This window comes from Mastigoproctus giganteus, chromosome 3 (assembly GCF_048544385.1).
Source record: "Mastigoproctus giganteus isolate SK-2022 chromosome 3, ASM4854438v1, whole genome shotgun sequence".
NCBI lineage: Eukaryota > Metazoa > Arthropoda > Arachnida > Uropygi > Thelyphonidae > Mastigoproctus > Mastigoproctus giganteus.
The window spans coordinates 3,470,467-3,491,120 of record NC_143577.1 but is presented as its reverse complement, the minus strand read 5'-3'; the positions used below and the strand labels follow the sequence as shown (position 1 = coordinate 3,491,120).

At 37.1% G+C, this 20,654-nt stretch overlaps 1 protein-coding gene across 1 annotated transcript in view; it reads right to left on the bottom strand.

Annotated features, from left to right (window-relative positions):
• The window catches only part of LOC150087618 (solute carrier family 53 member 1-like), a 252,879-nt gene that overhangs the window by 168,505 nt on the left and 63,720 nt on the right, over positions 1 to 20,654 (bottom strand). Inside the window, exon 4 of the mRNA XM_090369888.1 lies at positions 12,778 to 12,883. Within this exon, the coding sequence (XP_090226014.1) occupies positions 12,778 to 12,883 (106 nt within the window). The remainder of the gene's footprint in view (positions 1 to 12,777; positions 12,884 to 20,654) is intronic.

Sequence of the window (20,654 nt, the reverse complement as noted above, 5' to 3'; positions counted from 1 at the left end):
GGTGCCACCCAGTGATAGGGGATGATGAGTTTCAGTACAGTAGGTATAACTGTATCTAGGAAGGATAGGGAAGATAGAAAGGGTGGTGGTGGGGTCGTGCTTCTTATCAAAAGAAGCAGCCTGAGCACGATGAAAGCTTTCCCAGATTCAGACATTTTGCATGCTGGTATAGAATCTGTATGGTGTGTGAGACTGTTGAAAGCAAAGGTATAATAAGTGGGAGTAATCTACAGCCCAGGTGATTGTGAAAATTATGATGAGTCTCTAATGCAAATGGAATGGGCAAGTAAGTGTGAATGTCTTATTATGGGGTATTTTAATTTGCCTCTAATTGAACGGAGCAAATGGGAAGGAAACTCCATCATCAGCCATTTTCAAACCACTGCAGGATGAAGGCCTCACCAGCAACTTTCCAGTTCCTTCTGTTTTGAGCACTGGTCATCCATTTACTACCCACAAACTCATGAATTTCATCTCTCCATCTCCGTAGTTGCCTTCCAGGTTTTCTTCTAGATCCTCTTGGGTACCATTCTTTTATTTTCTTAGTCCATCTGTCATGTCTTCGAGCTATGTGTCCTGCCCAAGACCATTTTAGTTCTTTAGTTTTGATAAGAATGTCCTTTACTTGAGTTCACTGCCTAATCCATGCATTTCCCTTCTTATCTAACAGTCTGATTCCCAATATAATTCATTCCATTCTTCGCTGTGTAGTTCTCAGCTTCTCTTCCATTCTTTTGGTGAGTGCCCAAGTTTCACTTCCATAAGTCATGGTGGGGAGTATACATTGGTTCATTATTTTATGTTTCGGACAAGCTGGGATATTGCTCTTCAGTATGTGACTATATTTCCTGAATGCTATCCATCCAAAATTTATTCTTCTCTTGACTTCCAGCCATTTATCATTATTACAGCTAATAACTTGTCCCAGATAAGTATATGACTCCACCTTTTCAATTACTGCTCCTTCAATCATTATTTCCCTTCCTGTGGCATAATTGTTCATCATTACTTTTGTTTTAGCCGTATTCATCTTTAGTCCAAAATCCTTACTAACTGTGCATAACTGATTAAGATTTTCCTCTAATTCTTTAAGATCGTGGCTTATGACCACAATGTCATCTGCAAATCGTAAATGGTTTAGGTACTCTCTGAACAGAAGTTAGACTGGTCACTTTCTGTAACAAGTCTAATCTTCTGAAAGCTTCCTCAAGGACAGCAGTAAACAGCTTCGGAGATATTGTGTCTCCTTGTCGAACTCCTTTCTCGATTTTAAAATTTCTACTGTCTTTGTCTAGTCTAATAAAGAGGTAGCATTCTCATATTTTCTTCAAAATCATAATATGCAGGGTATCTATGTCTTGTCTTTCCAGTGCCCAAAACATTGCCTTATGCAGTATAGAGTCAAATTCCTTTTCATAATGCGCAAATTCCAGGCATAATGGTGTTTTATATGCATCTGCTTTCTCCATTAGCTGTGATATTATGTGAAGGTGACCCAAAGTTGAGAATCCTGTCCTAAAGCCAGCTTGCTCTTTCAGTTGATTCTCATCAAGTATTCTTTCTAATCTGTTAGTAATGACCCTTGTGAACTTGTAGATAACAAGCTAATTGGTCTATAATTTCCAATTTATCTCCTTTCTTATGCAGCAAAACTATGATTGCATTATTCCACTGCTTAGGCATCACACCTTTTCTAATGCACTTTGTGAAGAGCCTTGCCAGTTTGTGTTATGTTGCTTCCTCCCAGTTTTAACAACTCTACAGTAACTTCACCTTTCCCCAGGGCTTTCTGATTCTTCATTTTCTTCAATGCACGTTCTACCTAATCAGGAAGAATATTGGGTATGTTATATATGTGTTGCTAATTTGCAATCCATCTTCCCCACTGCTGGCATCACTCCCTCGCTCCTTGTATAATTCTTTTCTGCTATTTGAATTATGCCTTCTCTGCTGTTTATAAGTACACCATTGCAATTCTTCAGTTTCAATATCATTTGTCTTTCTGTATTACTGGTCATGGCTGCTGATTTAAATCCTTTGTTTTCCCTTAATGCTTGTTCTACTTTTCTTGTGTTCAATCTTCTTATGTCCTCTCTGAGTCTCTTTCTAATGGCTTTGCATAACTCAGTATACTCAATTTTATCCCTGTCAGCGTTTTTCTTGCTTTTCATTTGTCGTCTTCGGTTCATCATGACAAGTGTTTCTTGGCTAATTTTTTCTTGTTTGGATTTCTTTTTCCCTATAGGTTTCTTGGGCTTTATCACTTTCAAAAAGTTGTAATATTCCTCGTCGATATCTTGGTCCTCAGCAGTCTGCAGAAGCTCATACTTGTTCTTAAGTTCCAGTATATACTGCTTTTTCTCCTCTTCTGTTATCTCAAAGACCTTTGTATTATTTACTCGAGTCAGTTTTTTCCTTTCCTTTCCTACATCTATATCAAGTGTACATCTTACCATTCTGTGATCACTTCCAACATTTACCTTATTCAGGACGGTAACATCATTCACAATATATCTTCTGTTAGTGAGGATGAAGTCAATTTCATCAGTTGTTAATCCATTTGGACCCTTCCATGTCCACTTTCTGTTCACCCTTTTCTTGAAAAAAAAATAGGGTTCATTACTGAGATTCTGCAAATTCCACAAGTCTTTCGCCTCTTTCATCAATTCCAAAATTTCCTATAGTTTCTCTTTCTGCGCTGTTTTGTCTTTTTCCAACCTTAGCATTGAAGTCCCCCATAATAACAGTGTAGTGGGTTTTCTGCTCATCCAGAAGACTCAAATTTCTGTGTACATTTCTTCAACCTCTTCATCATCAAGGCTTGATGTTGGTGCATAAATCATTATAACCTTTAGTTTGTACCTCTTAGAAATCTTGAGTGTTAGTCTTGACACCCTTGGTGATGTACTTTTGAATTCCAAAATGTTGTTTTTTAAATCTTTGTGAACCAGAAACCCAACTCCACCTTCACTCCTTTCACTGTTTCCATTGGTGTACAGCAGATTTCCAATTGATAAACTTATAAGTGATTCATTTCTTCTTCTTGTTTCAGCCAAACCGATGACAGTTACTTTACAATTCACATTTTCTAATTCCTTTTCCAGCTCTAATATCCTGTCTTCACTGATGAGTGATCTTATGTTGTAACAGGCTAAGTTCAGTTTCCGTGCATGGCAGCCTGGTCATAGCCAGAGATTCTTAGCACCCTCTGCTTCCACTCTGATTCTCTCGCTGCCGTAAGAGGGAGAGTGAAAGTCGCTGGGGACTGAGGGCCATTTGTTTTGTCATGCTGTCATATGCTGTAGGGTTTGGTCTTTTCCTCTTCACACTGACCAAGCGTCTTGAAGAGAACCACTCTACACGTTTGTTGCCACCTAAGTGACGTAACAGGGCTTACCATCGAGAAGGTGTGCACGAGTGGATTTTAGGGAGGCAGGCCAACCGGACTTCTAAATCTTCTGTAATAGAGAGATATTGGGTCCATCAGTGTTTTAGACTGAGTGTCTGATAACACACAGGATACCTGTTCCCCTCTAAGCCCCTCCCATAAGGAAACTCCATATGGGGGGACTATATTTTTAAATCAAGTAGGTGATTGCTATTTCTATCAGCATGTCAGGGAAAGTACTAGGAAAAAGAATACTACACCTCATCACCCATGAACCAGATGATAATAGGGCTGACAGTACAGGAACCAGTAGCAGGAAGTGCACATTGAGTTCTATGGTGGGTGGTGAAGAGAGAGGTAGCAGTAGTTAAAGGCAAAGGAATGGGTTATAATTTCAGAAAATGAAATTAGGATGCCTTGAGGTCCTACATGGCCTCCTATTAACTGGGTAGATATCGCACAGAGCGAATACAACTGAATTATGGTATACCTTTAAAACATTAATCACAGAAACCATGAATGCTTATACCATTAAAAAAATACTCCACAAGGAGGATTCAAAGTTGGATGAATAATAAAGTTGCCAAATTACCTGAGTAGAAAAAGACAGCATGGAAATGTTAGAGCAATAAAAAGTATTGAAACCTATAACAGCAACAAAATTATTTGTAATAGTACCACAGAAAAGGTTAGGCTGGCAAAGGCAGATGAGAAATCGCTGGCAAAGAGAGCAAAGAAGGGGGGGGATAAGAAATTCTTCACATATATAAATGCAAAGAAAAGAAGGGTCTGGTCTGGTTTGTTCTTAAGTAATGGACGTGATACAGTATTAGATACCCCAGCTGATGTTGCAGATGAATAACAGTTACTTTGCATCGATATTTAAAGAAGAAAAACCCTTTATGTCAATGAGAAATTATGGGAGTGAAGTTGAAAAAAAATGTAATTAATGATATTGATATTTCATGTGTTGATTTAATGAAAAAAAACTTGAACCTACAGGCTGGCAAGGCTCCTAGGGTTGATGGCATATACCCTATAATCTTAAGGGAGATGACAAGTGAGTGCATTTAACATTGAGGCTAATTATGAGAGCATCACTGAACTCTGGAGTGATTCCATTGTAATTGGAAAAGTGCCACTGTATCTCCAATACATAAGGACAATTCTAAGAGTGAAGTGGGAAATTACTGGCCAGATGGTCTAACTTCAGTAGCAGGGAAAATCATGGAGACAATGATTAAGGGTGTAATTCACGATCATTAAGATAGAAATGGAATTTAAGGATACACAGCATGGTTTTGTAAAGGGAAAAAATCATGTTTAACTAATCTGGTTAGCTATTTTGACAGGGACTCTCAAGAGCTGGACTTAGGGAATAATTTTGACATTGTTTATTTGGATTTCAGCAAAGCATTTGACTCAGTCCCACATGAGAAGTTACTTTATAAGCTAGAACAGGTTGGAATCACAGGGAAAAACATCCTTAGATGGATAGCTGGATGGCTTCAGGGCAGGAGGAAGAGGGTTGTGATAAATGGTTATTCCTCAGATTGGGTTGACATAAGAAGATGGGTTCCCCAAGGATCAGTATTAGGACCACTGTTTTTGATTTTCATAAATAACATTGATGAAGAGAGAGGGTGTGATCTCTAAATTTGCAGATGATGTAAAGATTAGTAGAATAGTTAATGATCACTGCCAAGCAGAACTTCTTCAGAGTGACCTAGATAGACTTCAGGATTGGTCAGAAAAATGGCAGCTATGCTTTAATCCAGCAAAGTGCAAGGTATTCCACCTGGAGAACAGTAACCCCAAAATAATCTATACACTTCGCAGAGTTGAACTAATGCTGGTAGTGCAGGAAAGGGACTTGGGTATTATGATACATTCAAACATGAAGTCCTCAGAGCATTGTAGACCGGTTGCAAGGAAGGCCCATGGTATCATATTGATGATTTATTGAACAATTGAGTACAGATAAGCACGTCATAATCTCATTACATAAGGCTATTGTTATACCAGGCTTGGAATACTGTATTCAAGTATGGAGACCACACCTAAAGACAGATATTGTGCTTCTTGAAAGACTGATAACTTGCCTGCTGAAATCGGCAAAAGGGCATCCATATGAGGAAAGACTTTGAATATGTGAGTTTCGGAGCTTGGAAACTATGCACCTTAGAGGAGACTTGACTGAGGTGTTTAAGGCCCTGAGAGGTATAAGCAAAATGAATAAGGATGAAATTATCACAGTTATGATTCTAGAACAAAGGGGCATAATTTCAAATTACCGGGGGGGGGGGGGATGTTTAGACTAGATTGCAGGAAGTTTTTATTTTAGCCAGCCAGCAAGTTATAAATTACTGGAGTAAGTTACCTACATGAGTAGTAGAGGCTGACGGTTTGGGGAAATCAAAGGTCAGCTGCATAATTACCTACAGGAGGAGGGAAATGCATAGGTTGTCCATTTCCTTTTCTCTTATTATTTTATCTTACTTTTTTAGGCTGGTGCAGCATAAGCCAGAGGCTTCCCTGCACCACATGGTGCAAGAAAGACTTTTTCTGCATCAACTAAAAAAGAAATTTAAATAATGCAGTGAAACCTCCCTTAGCAAACACCTCTCTAAAAAGTACACTTTTGTTGTGGACACTCAGGCTTGGGTCCCAAACCAAAGTATTAGAAATTACATACTAAATGACCTCTCTAAAATGGATATTCTAATAGAGACAGTGTATAAATAATTAGACAATAAATGGCCATTGATTACACAGGAAGTAAGTAAGCACAGTCAATATGTCATTATTATGCTTGCCACTGCTGATAAGGAATGTTTACAAGTTTATTTGGATTGTCTGATTGCAGCCCAAATAAGTTAGAAAAAGAAAACATTCCTTAACATAAATGAAGCATCATTTACATTACATTTATGTTTGTGTTTTGGTAGTGTCAGCCAATCTTTGGCATCCCTGCCATCTATACAGACCACTAAGGCAGCACAATCCATCACTGTCCAGGATTCAATCACTGGGAATCAATCACCAAGTTAATACAATGAGTCACCATCAGGAATAAGACACTAGGTAGTGCAACAAGCCACCATCTGGCATGTGTCAACTAGGTACTAGGTAGTAATGGCCATAATTGTACCCAGGCATTACCCAAATCCATATGTGTGTAGAAATGGATGTTCATGGGCTGATCTGCATGTGGTGCAGGTCAGCCCATGAACTCTGAATAATTCAGAGAAAACCACACTCCCCCACCTGAGATTGGCTAACTGCACAGCCTCAATTGAAGAGAGCTTCAGAAAGTCCTCTAGTTGTCAACAGGATTTGAACCTACCAAATGAGTGACAAATGGCAAAATCACTAAACTGCCATGGAAAGCCAATGGTGTTATTAGGTAGCACAACGAGCCACCACCATTTAGGAATATTTGCTAAAATTGCTTAGTTAGCATAATGAGCTACCATTAAGGATCAGTTGCTCAAAATGAACTACCATTCAGACAACAAAATGAACCCACCACTTTCTAGAATGGTCACTAATGTAACATAATTTAGCCCCTCCAGGCCAAAGGGCTAAAAGATAAATCCTATATGTATTTAGAAAGACAGAAGAAGTTTTTAATACAGACATTGAGTTGGCCTCTAAGGCTGAAGCTATAATGATCTATCAAAATGCCAAATCTCCAAGACGTCCTATGCTTTTTCCATGTCAAAAAAGATGGACACCAACTGCTCTCACTCCCAGAAAGCATCTTGAATCAAGTTCTCAGTTGCCCATCTCAATGCCATACACTTAAGCACCAAATAACATTGTTTCAATCCCAATGACAGAAAGCACTGGTCCAACAGGAGGCAGCTATTGTCAGCAACCCCATTGTTAGGGAAATGAGAAATATATTAAAAAAAAATATATAGGAATAGAAACATGGCATGTCTGAAAGGGGAAAATGTTGATGACATTGAGCAGTTATCTTTTAAGGACACAAAAGGTGATGTTGGACAAGATGGTACTAATGATATTAAGTGTAGGAGACCCATGGATTTACTTAACAAGTGAAAGGCAACATTCAGGAAAGTTAAGATTAAAATTGAAGGTGTCTGCAATTTCTGCCAAGACACAATAGACAAGGGTACACGAGAGCCTTGTTCATAAATTAGGAAAGGCTTATAGGATAGAAATTTTCTCAACATGGTATATGTTCTTAACAGGAGAGAATGTTTTTGCAAGGATCAGATATACTATTCACTGATGCTATTGAGGCAGTGTTAAGTAGGTCAGAAAACTGCTGGGAGGAAACAGGCTAATAGTCCAACAGCAGTAAATAGAAGTAAAACTGATTCTGTGCTGCTTCTATTGGGACACACTACAACCAGGAAAACATGTCTACAATGTCAGCTGATGAACCAAGCAGTTACATGGAATGCATTACCGTTACTAGGAGCAAAAATAGGTGAACACAGTGGTGTATTTGAGCTGGAATGCACAGGAACAATGTTCCAGTACTTTTTTTTTTTTTTATAAATGTAATAATAGAAAATCCTTAAATTTATACACCTAATATAATGAAACAATGGCATAATTAAAGGGGAGGGAGAAATATCTATTTTATCTATCTATCTTAAAATTAATAGATTTCTTTAAAAATATATATATAAATTTCACAATGAAATTTTTCGCAATGAACGAATCTGATTCAGTTACTGTACAGTGGATGTGGCATTATCATATATAGTCTTCTGGAGAACGAGCGTTTCAGTACTATTTTTTTGAGCAATACACCTCTGGGTGCACATACACTTATACACTAATGGAAATATAGTATACAAATCTGAGAAATTTAAAGTACTGGTTAGGCCACCAAAATGAAAATTGTAAGAATATCAGAAATATAGGTGTGACTCAGACACAGGGATGCAGAATTTAAATGAGTACAACATTTACAGAAAGAATGAGAGAAATTATTTTCCTCTAAGAAGCACACTGAATCAAAAGTAGTGCACCCAGTTGATATGGGTGGCCAATAAAATGAGTCAGGTGTTACAGAAACACTAAGTGATCAGTGTATTCAAGTGAAATTTGCTTAAAGATGTGACTACTCTCAAGTGCAAAGTGAAGGGATTTTAGTGATAGTAGTAACAATGGCAAATGATGCAAGAATATATAGCATTAGGAAAAATAAAATAAAACAAAAAAAATTTCACCCATCTGTACCCTCCAAAAATTTGTCTAGTTCTACCTTGAATTTATTCAATCCATCCATTCACAACAGATGGAAGCCTATTTCAACAATCAACCACCCACCACTGGCTGAAGGCAAACTTCCACACATCTATCCTGCAACCATCCTTCCTCAACTTGAATTTATGTTCCCTTGTGTGTGTGTAGTCTCAGCAAGTGGAAGAATATCATTAACATTCAGCTTACTCAATTTATTAGGCTTTAAACACCTCAGTCAGATCTCTCTCTGCAGGGATCTGGTCTTAAGATACAAATTTCCAGATCTGAAGCCTTTCTAGGTAAGAGCACCCTTTTATTCTCTTCAACTAATCTGGTTGGCCATCTTTGTACCCATTCCAGTAGATGGACATCCTTCCTAAAGTGAGGCCTGCAGACCTGTATACAGTACTCAAGATGAGACCTTATACAAAGGGATAATCACCTCCTTATTCCTTCTAGCAAAGTTTAACAAAACCCCATGAGCTGTCTTGGCAGCATCTCTGCACTGCTCAGAAGATTTCATGTCTGACTACACAATTAGCTCCAAGTCTTCTTTATTCTCTACTACCCTAAGGGTAGTAACCACACAACTGATAAATTACTCTGGGGTTACTGCTACCCATGTGCATTACCCAATTTTCCTATATCTTGCTCCAGTAGATCACCCTATTAAGCCTGATATACCTTCATCAATATCAGTGATAAATATAGAAAACAATGGGCTCAATACCAAATCGTAGGTAATTCCACTAATAACATTAATACACAAAGAGCAGTGCCCATTGATAACCACTCGGTCTTCTTCCACCTAACCATCCCTTTATCTATAGCAGTAACTTGGACTTAATACCAACATTGCTCCAGTTTGTATAGCAGTCTTTTATGTGCAAAAGTATCAAAAGCCTTCCTGAAATCTAAATATATGATGACAAAATTATTTTTTGCATCTAGTTCCTTGGTCACTGTATCATAGTAACCTATCAGATTGGTTATACAAGACTGCCCTTTGACAAATCCATGCTGCGATTGCAGTATAATTACATGCCTGCTGAGATGATCCTACATTACTTCTTTAACCAGTTATTCCATTATTTTCCCTGGAACAGATGTTAAAGCTAACAAGGTGTGTAATTACTCTTGTTGCATTTTGATCACCCTTTATAATTGGGGATACATTTGCCCATCTCCAGTCCATAGGACCTCCCCTGAATCCAAGGTGCTTTTTTTTTTTTTCTTCATGTCCATCTTGAATAATTTCTCCTCCACTTTCCTCTTACGTATCACAAAGCCATTTAGCTCCCCATTAAGAGTTTGATAAAATTCTGGCATTCCTTTCCCTAATGAATTCCTCATGTGTGAATGTAAATGGAAAATACCTATTCAATTTGTCCACAACCTGAGCAGGGTCATCAACATTTAACACAGACATCAAATGGCCATATGTGATTCAACCCCTTCCTTCTACAAGCAAAGAAGTGCTTTTTTTTTTCTTTGCATTCTTTGTCTAACAGACCAAAGACTTCTCATAATCTGCCTTAGCCTGCCTAACCTTTGTGACTTGATTACAGACTAATTTATATCTACTATAGGCTTCTGTATCACCTGATAATTTATATACATCATATGCACTTTTCTTCTCTGCCACATGTCTCAATAGTTCATCTAACATCCATTTAGGTCTAAACCTATGTCAAAAAGCCGGGTATATTCTTGCTGCATGTAAGCCATATCCAAAAATTTCATTACTTCGTACATGACTATTCATGAGGAATAGTTGGACTACTCCTCATGAATTTTTGTAACTGGGTATCCAGTTCTCTGACAGCTCATTGTGATCTCTACAGATAGAGCTCTTCTTCTAAGTTCTCTACTAATGCTGGTGTTCCTCAAAGCTCATTTTTCTTTTTCCACTCTTTGCTTCTTGTATATTAATGACCTTCTATTGAAGAGAAGTCTTATCCATAGTTTTGCTGATGACAGCTTTTGCATTCCACCTTCCAGTTTGAGAAATCTTGCCCTACATAAACAGCTACAATTTCTCAAATATCCACTGCCAATTCCTTAAATGCTTAATTTCCAGTGGGGCGAAGATAACTTAGTTAATTTCAATTTCTCTAAAGCCAGTCCTATTTCATATCTCACACAAAGGATTATGCTCCTATACTCATCTTTAACAATACTCAAATTACCAGACAATCTCATATCTCTATTCGGGATTACCACAACTTCCCATCTCTTGTGGAATAAGATCATCATAAATATTGCATCATCTGGAACTAAAAAAAAAATGGGTTCTCTCTTTTGCTCTCAGCATTATTTTTCTATAGAGCCACTCACTCAAATGCACCCCCACCCCATCCCACCATGGAATATTGTTCTCACATCAGGTGGGATCAATATTCCATGGCTTTTCAGGCTTCTGAATTGTCACATTCAATTCAAAAGAAGTTAGGTTAATTAATGACCCATCTCTTACAAAGTCTCTCCACTTTTCTATCTCATATTTATTCCATTTTTGTTGCATGCCTTTTCTATAGATACTTCCATGGGCATATTCTGAATTAACTTCTATAATTCTTCCCCCCCTCTCTTTCCCCCTGTCTCTCCAAACCAGTCTGAAGATGTGCCACAACTAGTCAGGATCCTCTTACTGCCCAACTTCAAACTTACAGAAACAACTTTGTCTTCATTTATTCCCTCAACTAACATTTTCTGGAACTACCTCCCTTCACATGCATTTCCTGAAAATTACAATCTATAGAAATTCAAGCCTAACGTTAACAAGTAACTTCTCTCATCCTTTCAACCTTTAACCCAGGCACAGTATTAAATACTATAGTTTCTCATACCTGTCATGTTTGAGGTTTTCATAAAATAAAACTACTAAAAACTTATCCAGTAGAGAGTTAAATGAAGTTAGCAAAGTAAATGTACAGTATTCAAGACACTGTTTTGTTTTGTTATTTGGTTTTTAGGAGCATTAGCAACTAAGGCCATATTGCTCCGGGGATATGCGGTGTTCATTTCCTGACCTTTACACATCCTCCGTATTTGGTGGTCACAGGCTCGAACCCCAGTCTAATCAAGAAGCATGTGCTATGCACTGCTGCTCCTGTGCCCACCTGGCTATGGAGGTGCCAATTCAAGATGCAACCTAACCATGGCAACAACAGGATAAATCACCTCTCTGCTGACAAAATTCCTGTATACCATTGAAAAAACCTCATGGACTGTTCTAGCAACCAGTCTGCACTGCTCAGATGGGTCTTTTACTTTGTCCATTACCTTTGGTGTAGTGCCACCCAATTGGTATTATATACTGGGATTACTGCTACACACACAGCATACTTTGCATTTATCAATTTTAAATCAACTACTCCTTCTCAGACCATGTGCTAAATTTTTATGGGTAAAAAAACTGTATATATATATACACACACACACACACACACACACACACACACACACACACACACACACACACACACACCTCCCCAATAATATTTAACAACAATCATGTTATTACAATAAGTCTTGGAGTAGTTTACATGACTGATTTTACTGTGCAACAGCAACTAAAAGGTCATTATGCACCAAAAAAGAGGTTGAAAGTAACAAGTGCTATAGTTTTTTGGATAAATTATAAAAATGTGCACACTATAACATACACTACATCTGGACAAGGTACTTATTTGCCTAACTGTCTGTTAATGAATGCAGATAAATCTCTGTAATGCAAAAGTGAATAAATGGGGATTCAAAAATATGTCATGGAAGCAGACAATTCTAGTAGTGTACAAGTATCCCATTCCTGCTCAGGTACCCTTTTTAAAGGAAAACCAGGTTTATTAATACTTTTACTCAAAAATTAAGTGACCACTCATGAAAGTTTGTTGGTGCACAGCTGCATCAAGTACAATTAAAATAAATATTTTATTCATAATAGTATCCCTCATGTTAAAATAATGGCATTGCAAAGTGAACAATTAAGTTATTTCTAATCTTTATTGCAAAAATTTATTCTAAATGACAACTACACAAGCTTCATGCTTAAAAATAATATAAAACCAATCAACATTGACAGATGGGTACACTAATCAAAAAAATCATTTTTCAGTCTTTCTCTCAAAATAATTGTCTCGCACTATTATATTACTTACTTTTTATCTTCATCTTCCCATCCTCTTCCAGGTGCATTTCTGGATTTATAATTGTTCAGTTCACTTTTCAGATTACCAAACTTTCTGGTTCCTTCTGCCATTTTTTCTGCAATCATTATCAGCAAACTGTTAACAGCTAAGCTAAATTTACTGATATAGTATTTCAAACAGGTAACAGCTTTTATAAGGTGAAAGATGTTAAATAATAGCAAATAAGAAATATGTACAGAACAATTATTAATGTATGAAAACCAGCAACTTCTTTACTTATGTAAACTCTAGAAGGAAATGGATGAATCAGATTGGTCCACTTGATAACGATGGTTCAACTGTTGATCCTGCTCAGGCAGCTAATAAACTGAATGAGTATCTTGCATCTACGTTTACACATGAGGAGTTATTTGGTGGGGAGGGGGCTGGAATGCCAGAGGTGTAAACTCTGGCAGTGAGCTAAATGATTTTGTAATGACTCAGAGCAAAGTGGAGAAGTTGAAGATAAACACAAGAAAGGGAGGAACTTGGGGTGGATGGAATCTATACTTTTATATTAAAGGAGGCAGCAAAGGAGAAAGCAAACTTTTAGCTATAATTATGAGAGCTTCCTTGGACAGGGGTGGAAGTACCCATGGACTGGAGATGTGCAAATGTGACCCCAATTCATAAAGGAGGATCAAAGGCTACAAGTAATTACAGACCTGTTAGTTTAACTTCTGTTCCTGGGAACATAATGGAGTCACTGGTTAAAGAAGTGATGCAGGATAACCGGTGCCTCCGTAGCCAGGTGGGCAGGAGCAGAAGTGCGTAGCACACGCTTCTTGATTAGACCGAGGTTCGAGCCCGTGACCACCAAATACGGAGGATGCGGAAAGGTCAGGGAATGACCACCACCCAACATGGCCTTAGTTGCTAATGCTCCTAAAAACCAAAACAAAAAGCAGGATAACCTAGACAAAACTGCAGTAATAATTCAGACAGAGCATGGGTTTGTGAAGGGGAAGTCTTGTCTGACCAATTTAACTGGATATTATGATGTGGTCACAAAGGAACTGGATGCAAAGAATAATTTTTATATCATATACTTGGATCTTAGGAAGGCATCTGATTCTGTTGCACATGGAAGACTGCTGCACAAATTGGAGCAGTGTGACATTGGAGGCAAATTGCTGCTATGAATAAAGGGGTGGTTGAGTGGCAGAAGACAGAATGGTAATCAATGGTCACTGCTCTTTGTTGGACTAATACTTATTAGTGAAGTCCCCAGGACTCAGTGTTGGGTCCATTGTTGTTTTCTGTATTTATTAATGATATGGATGATGGAATATCAGGATTAATGTCTAAGTTTGCAGACAACACAAAGGTTGGCAGGATTGTTAAGGACACTAATGACAGCATGCTACTGCAACAGGATCTAGAAAAGTTGAGCAGACTGGCTGAGAGATGGCAACTGAAGTTTAACATTGACAAATGTAAAGTACTGCATATGGGTTGCAGTAACCCCAGAGTAATGTATTACTGTGGGTGTAGAGAATGAAAAGGACCTGGGGTAATTGTGCAGTCAGATATGAAGTTTTTTGAGCAGGGCAGAAAACGTCCTATGATATATAGGAATTTTTCTAGCAGGGAAAAAGTATGTGATTATCCCCTTGTATAAAGCAATGGTCAGGCCAGACCTTGAGTACTATATACAGGTCTGGAAGCCACAATTTAGGAAAAATTGTAGAGCTGCTTGAACGAATACAGGGAAGGGCAACAAGATTAATAAATGGAACAAAAGGCTGCTCTTACAAAGAAAGGCTTAATTTTGTAAATTGCAGTGTCTGGAGACTATCCACCTGCGAGGTGATCTGATTGAAGTGTATAAGGCCTTAAATGGTTTGAGCATGCTCAATGCCAATGGGATTCTTCCTCTTGCCGAGATTAATCATCTGAGGTGACAAATTCAAATTGAGGAAAGATAGTTGTAGAATAGATGTGCAGAAATTTGCCTTTAGCCAGTGGGTGGTTGATTGCTGCAACAAACTTTCATCTGCCGTTGTAGAAGTTGATAGCTTAAATAGATTCAAGGCAGAACTAGACAAACATTTGGAGCTAATGGATGGGTGAAATGGAAAGTTTTTTTTTTTTTTTTTGGCTGATACTTTTTCTCGCTTCATATGCCTCTACTAATGCTAATGAAATTAGTTTTTTATATTGTAATATAAAATTATAATTTAATGCAAAAACTTATTACATTAGTAAAATAAGTTTACTAATACAAAATTCATTTTATATTAGTGAAATTAACCAAACTGCAGGATAAGAGCACATTCATTTAATAATGAATTTTATTCGCTTTTTTCTTTCGATCAATGCCTAGAAAGTTCATATTAGATCAACAAATGCTATGCTCAGTAAACAAATATTGGTTTATTTGCCAGCATTTTGAATTCATTATTTTTTAATTTTAATCTTAAAAGATAGTAGGGAAAGTATGCAAGGTTTTTTTTTCCATATTTTTGAATAAGGGAATTAGACATAAAACAACGATACTACCATACCATACTTCAAGGCATTGTATGGTAGTAAAAAAGAAAAAAAAAAAAAGAAAAAAAAGAAAAAGAAAAAAAAAAAAAAGAAAAAAAAGAAAAAGAAAAAAAAGAAAAAGAAAAAAAAGAAAAAGAAAAAAAAGAAAAAGAAAAAGAAAAAGAAAAAAAAGAAAAAGAAAAAAAAAGAAAAAATTTTCTCTAAAATGTATTCAAAGGAAGCAGAAAATTATTTACTGGGGTAATAGGTCCACTGAGCTGCATTTTCGGTAGGATATTAATTTTTGCCTTTTTCATATCTACATTACTACTTTTTTCTACTATCGTTACCCTTCTACTCCCTGGCACTTTAATTGTCACCATCTATACAAACTTTTCAGTTATTTACACTTACATGCTTATACTTTTGCATCCTTTACTGCTGCTTTACACATGTCATACCTTGTTTATTCATTTTTGTCTTTTATTGTTATTTTTCCATCAACTATTACTTTGACTCTTTAAATAACATTTAACACACACAGTTCTGCTATGATGCATATTTTTGCAACACGACTGATATATTAGGGAACAATGCAAGTATAACACGATTTTCGCATTGGCTCATGCATGATTTCATCTGCAAGTAACACCAAGTGAGCACAAAACCCGGCACCAAGCTGAATGTAACAATCTGTGCAGCGATACATACAAGTTTACGACGTGTAAAAAATTTCAGATGTGTGAGAACTGTATTCCCATTTATTGTAGTTGTATTGGTTGGAGACACTGTTGTCATTCACTATATTCACAAGGTAATGGTGATATTATAGACCAACTCACATTTTTCTGTTTGAACAGAAATTTCATGAGGCAGTATAATCTGAGCAGAGGAGCACATTTCTGGAGGTCACTACCATAAAACAATTTGCAGTTCCCGATTTATTTGGCTTTTCTGTTAGTGCAATTTAATTATAAATGGGTGGTAAACTTGATCTTATTGCATTTGAAATAATATCAATAGCTGAAATTCTGTGTGTTTTTACATTATGGTGAAATATGTTTCCCCTTCCAAGAAACCTTCAATCATATGAAAAACAATTTTCAGAATTTTCTCTTCATTCTTAAAGCTTCGTACATTTTACTCCATATCTCACTAGTGCAATTTGTGTGTGTGTGTGTGTGTGTGTGTGTGTGTGTGTGTGTCCCATGTTGGCCATTACTGATTACTTCTCTTTTTTTAGTGTTTTAAATTTTACAATCCAAAAAAGTGCTATATTTACTGTAATCTTTATTAATTTATTAGAAATTTAACATGTTTAAACCTGTGTTAGCAATTTTACTGGATTTAACTTTTTTTTTTGAGTGCTCTGTCCCTATCCCTATTTTTCCCATAACCCTTTTTGTATTTAATGCATGAAATACCACAATGTGGAGATTTTTAGGAACACACGTGCTGCATTATAGCAGAACTGACTGTGTGTGTGTGTGTTTTTTTTTTTTTTTTTAATTCCTCACGGGCAGTTTAAGGTTGTCTTAATATTTCTTGACGATTATTAGCAGCAAAAATACCCACTACATGTGGGTAATTTTTGTTGAGGTTGTATAAGTTTTTCTCCTTGAAATAATAATTGGAATTATTATTTCTCTTTGAAATAATTCCAATCCTCCTTTAAATTCAGACTATGTATCTCTAGAATGTTAGGTGAAGCTTATTCCAATGCTCTATCCCTCTCTAAGTGAAAGAGCGATAGATCTTTGAAAAACACCTATCCAACAACCATTCTTTTCCAGTTTAAATTTATGTCCCCCCCACTGTGTAGGGGTTAAGCATTTGGTTTAATCAACCCTAAACCTTAAACATTTCAATCAGGTCACCTTGCAGTGCCTGGTTTCTAGCCATTCTGATCTACAGAATGATTCTTTCTTGGTAAAAGCTGTCCTTTCAGCACCAATTACAGCAGAAGATTTATATCCTTTCTACACAAGAACTATGCAGTAATCCCATATTAACATACCACCTGTGTTCTCAGGTAGTGGACGATGAAAAAAGGCTGGGGATAATTGTGGAGTCAGATATGATGTTCTATGAGCAGTGCTTTCTTTCTTGCAGATAGGCTGCAAGGAAAGCCTGTCCTGCAAGAAATTTTTTTTTTTTGTCAATATATATAGGAATTATGTAAGTAAATAAAGATAGATGTGCCTTATCCCCATATAAGGTAGGCCACATCTTGAGTACTGCATAAAGGCATGGAAGCCTCATTTGTGGAAGGATATGGTTGTGTTGGAGAAGGTGCAGGGAAGTGCAACAAGATTAGTGATGGGAACAAAAGGGTGTTCTTACACTTTTGAAAATTGCAGCAATCTAGAAACTAGAGACCTGAAATATCTGATTGAGGTGTTAAAGCTCTAAATGGATTGAGTAAGCTCAATGCCAATAGAATCTTTCCTTTTGTTCACACTACACACAAGTTAGCATAAATTCAAATTGAGGAAGGAGGATGATTACAGAATAGATGTGCACAAATGTCTTCAGCCAGCGGGTAGTTGATTGTTGGAACAAACTCCCATCTGGTGTAGTAGAATTGGATAGTTTTAACAAATTCAATGAACAGAGTTAAATTGTTAGAGGGGGATGGACAGGTGATATGACAAGATTTAATTTTTAATTTTTTTTTTTTTTTTTTGCTGGTGCTGTATGAGCATCATTTCCTTTCTTGCATCATTTGCCACTAAACCTCTATGCAGATGAGGCAGTATAATCTGATGGGGCTTAAGCACTGCTTTATACAATAGAATCACTTCTGTCTCTTCTGGTATATATCATTGATAAAACCCATGAGCTGTCTTAGCAGCCTAAATATACTGCTCTCAGAACTTCATGTTACACTGCAGAATTATTCCCAGGTCACTTGCATTCATCATTGCATTGCATTGAACATGACAATATGTTATTTAAGTGATAAGTCTTGGATTATTGCTACCTACATTCAGTAGCTAGCATTTATCATACATCATTTATGTTAATATTGCAAATTTTAAAGCTCATCTGCCTAATGGACTCTGGTTTTATTGGTATAGCACTGTTCACAATTGTTAACCTACCTGCCCATCTTTGTATCATCAACAAACCTACACATTAAAACTTAACACACCTTCAATATTGTTAATAAATATTCACAATAGTCAGGAAACAAAGAATTCAGAGGGATGCCAATAATAACATCAATCCATGAACAACAATAGCCATTAATAAACATTCAGTCTATTACCAGTCAACCATTCATACACAGCAGTAATTTCATCGTAATGCTCCATTTGTATATCACTCAATCATATGGTATCTAAAGCTGTACTGAATCTAAGTACATGATATCAATTTTTTTTTTTTTTCGCATCTAGTTCCTTTGGACTACCTCATAATAGATAAACTGGTCAGGCACAATCTCCCTTAATAAATTCATGCTGAAATTGCAATAACTGCATTGTTGCCAAGTTGATCTTACATTAGCATTATTATAGGCATATGATGCAAGAAAGCAAGCTTAGAGCATCAGCAAAAAAAAAAAAAAAACTTTCCATGTCACCCATCCATTCGCTCCAAAGTTAATTCTAGTTTTTCCTTGAATTCATTTATGCTATCAACTTCCACAACGACAGATGGAAGTTCGTTCCAGTAATCAACTATCTGCTAGCTAAATGCAAATTTCTTCACATCTATTCTACAACTGTCATTCCTCAACTTGAATTTATGTCCCCTTGGGCACGTAATCGAAGCAAGAGGAAGAATCCAATCAGCATTGACCTTGCTTAAACCATTCAAGTTCTTATACACCTCAATCAGATCACCTTGCAGGTGCCTAATCTCCAGATGCTACAATTTGCAGAATTTAAGCCCTCCTTCATAAAAATTCTTTAAGCCTTGTCTGTACTCTTTCTAGCAACTCTACATCCTTCCTAAAATGAGGCTTCCAGACCTGTACACAGTACTCAAGGTGTGGCCTGATCATTGCCTTATACAAGGGAATAATTACCTTGTTATCCCTGCTAGCAAAATTCCTGAATACCACTGACAAGACCCCATGACCTACTCTGGCAGCCTGTCTGAACCGCTCAGAAAACTTCATATCTGACTGCACAATTACCCCATTCAATCTCCACTACCCTGAATTTAACACTGCCCAGTTGGTACATTTCTCTGGGATTACTGCCACCTATATGCAGTACTTTGCATTTGTCAATGTTAAACTTCAGTTGCCAACTCTCGGCCCATCTGCTCAACTTTTCTAGATCTTTTTGCAGCAGCATACTGTCATTAACAACCCTGCCAACCTTCATATCATCTGCAAACTTAGACATGAAACCTGATATACCTTCATCAATATCATAGATAAATAACAGAAAACAACAAAATGGGACCAACAACAAACCCTGGGCGATTCCACTAATAACATTAGTCCACAAAGAGCTGTGTTCATTAATTACTACTGTCTTCTTCCACCCAACCATCCCTTTATCCATAGCAGAAACTTTCCCTGAATCCATACTGCTCCAATTTGTACAGTAGTCTTCCATGTGCAACAGTATCAAAAGCTTTCCTAAAATCCAAGTACATGATATCAAAATTATTTTTTGCATCCAGTTCCTTTGTGACCACATCATAGTATCTAATCAAATTGGTTAGACAAGACCAAGACTTCCCCTTAACAAACCCATGCTGTGTTTGAACTATAACTGCAGTCTTGTCTGGATGAAAAATGATTAAAAGGATCTGCAAACTTACTTCTTAAGTAAGTCTGTATACCTTCTACTCTTAATGTCATTAGTGCCACATGTACAACATCACCTTTAGGGCCTTTAAAAAATATCTGCTCTGCAACATCAAACTTTTGCCCCCTGGCAGATATACTCTGGTCTCATACCACCTATCTTTTTTGCACAATATATTTCCCATTTCTCAGACAATTGACTCCTGTGGGACCAGCTCATTCTGCCTTGAAGATTGCCACAGCATTGCCTGTTGCACAAGGAAGAGCGAGCTCTGGTACTGAGAGCTGGATGGGTCTCCCATTTTAATTCCTTTGAGGAAATCCTAACACACAAAGACATTCACAGTATGTCCTGTTTCTGCTGCATGCATTTTCTACAGATACTTCCATGGGCACTGTTCTTCTGAATTGGCTTCTATTATTCCCACTCTCTCTCTCTCTTTCTTTCAAAACAGTCCAAACACATGCCACCACCAGCCATTTACTGTCCAACTTCAAACTCACAGAACCAACTTTTCATCTTCCTCATTTATTCATTCAACTGCCGTTTTCTGGAATAACCTTCCTTCATACATGTTTTCTGAAAATTACAGTCTACAGAAGTTCA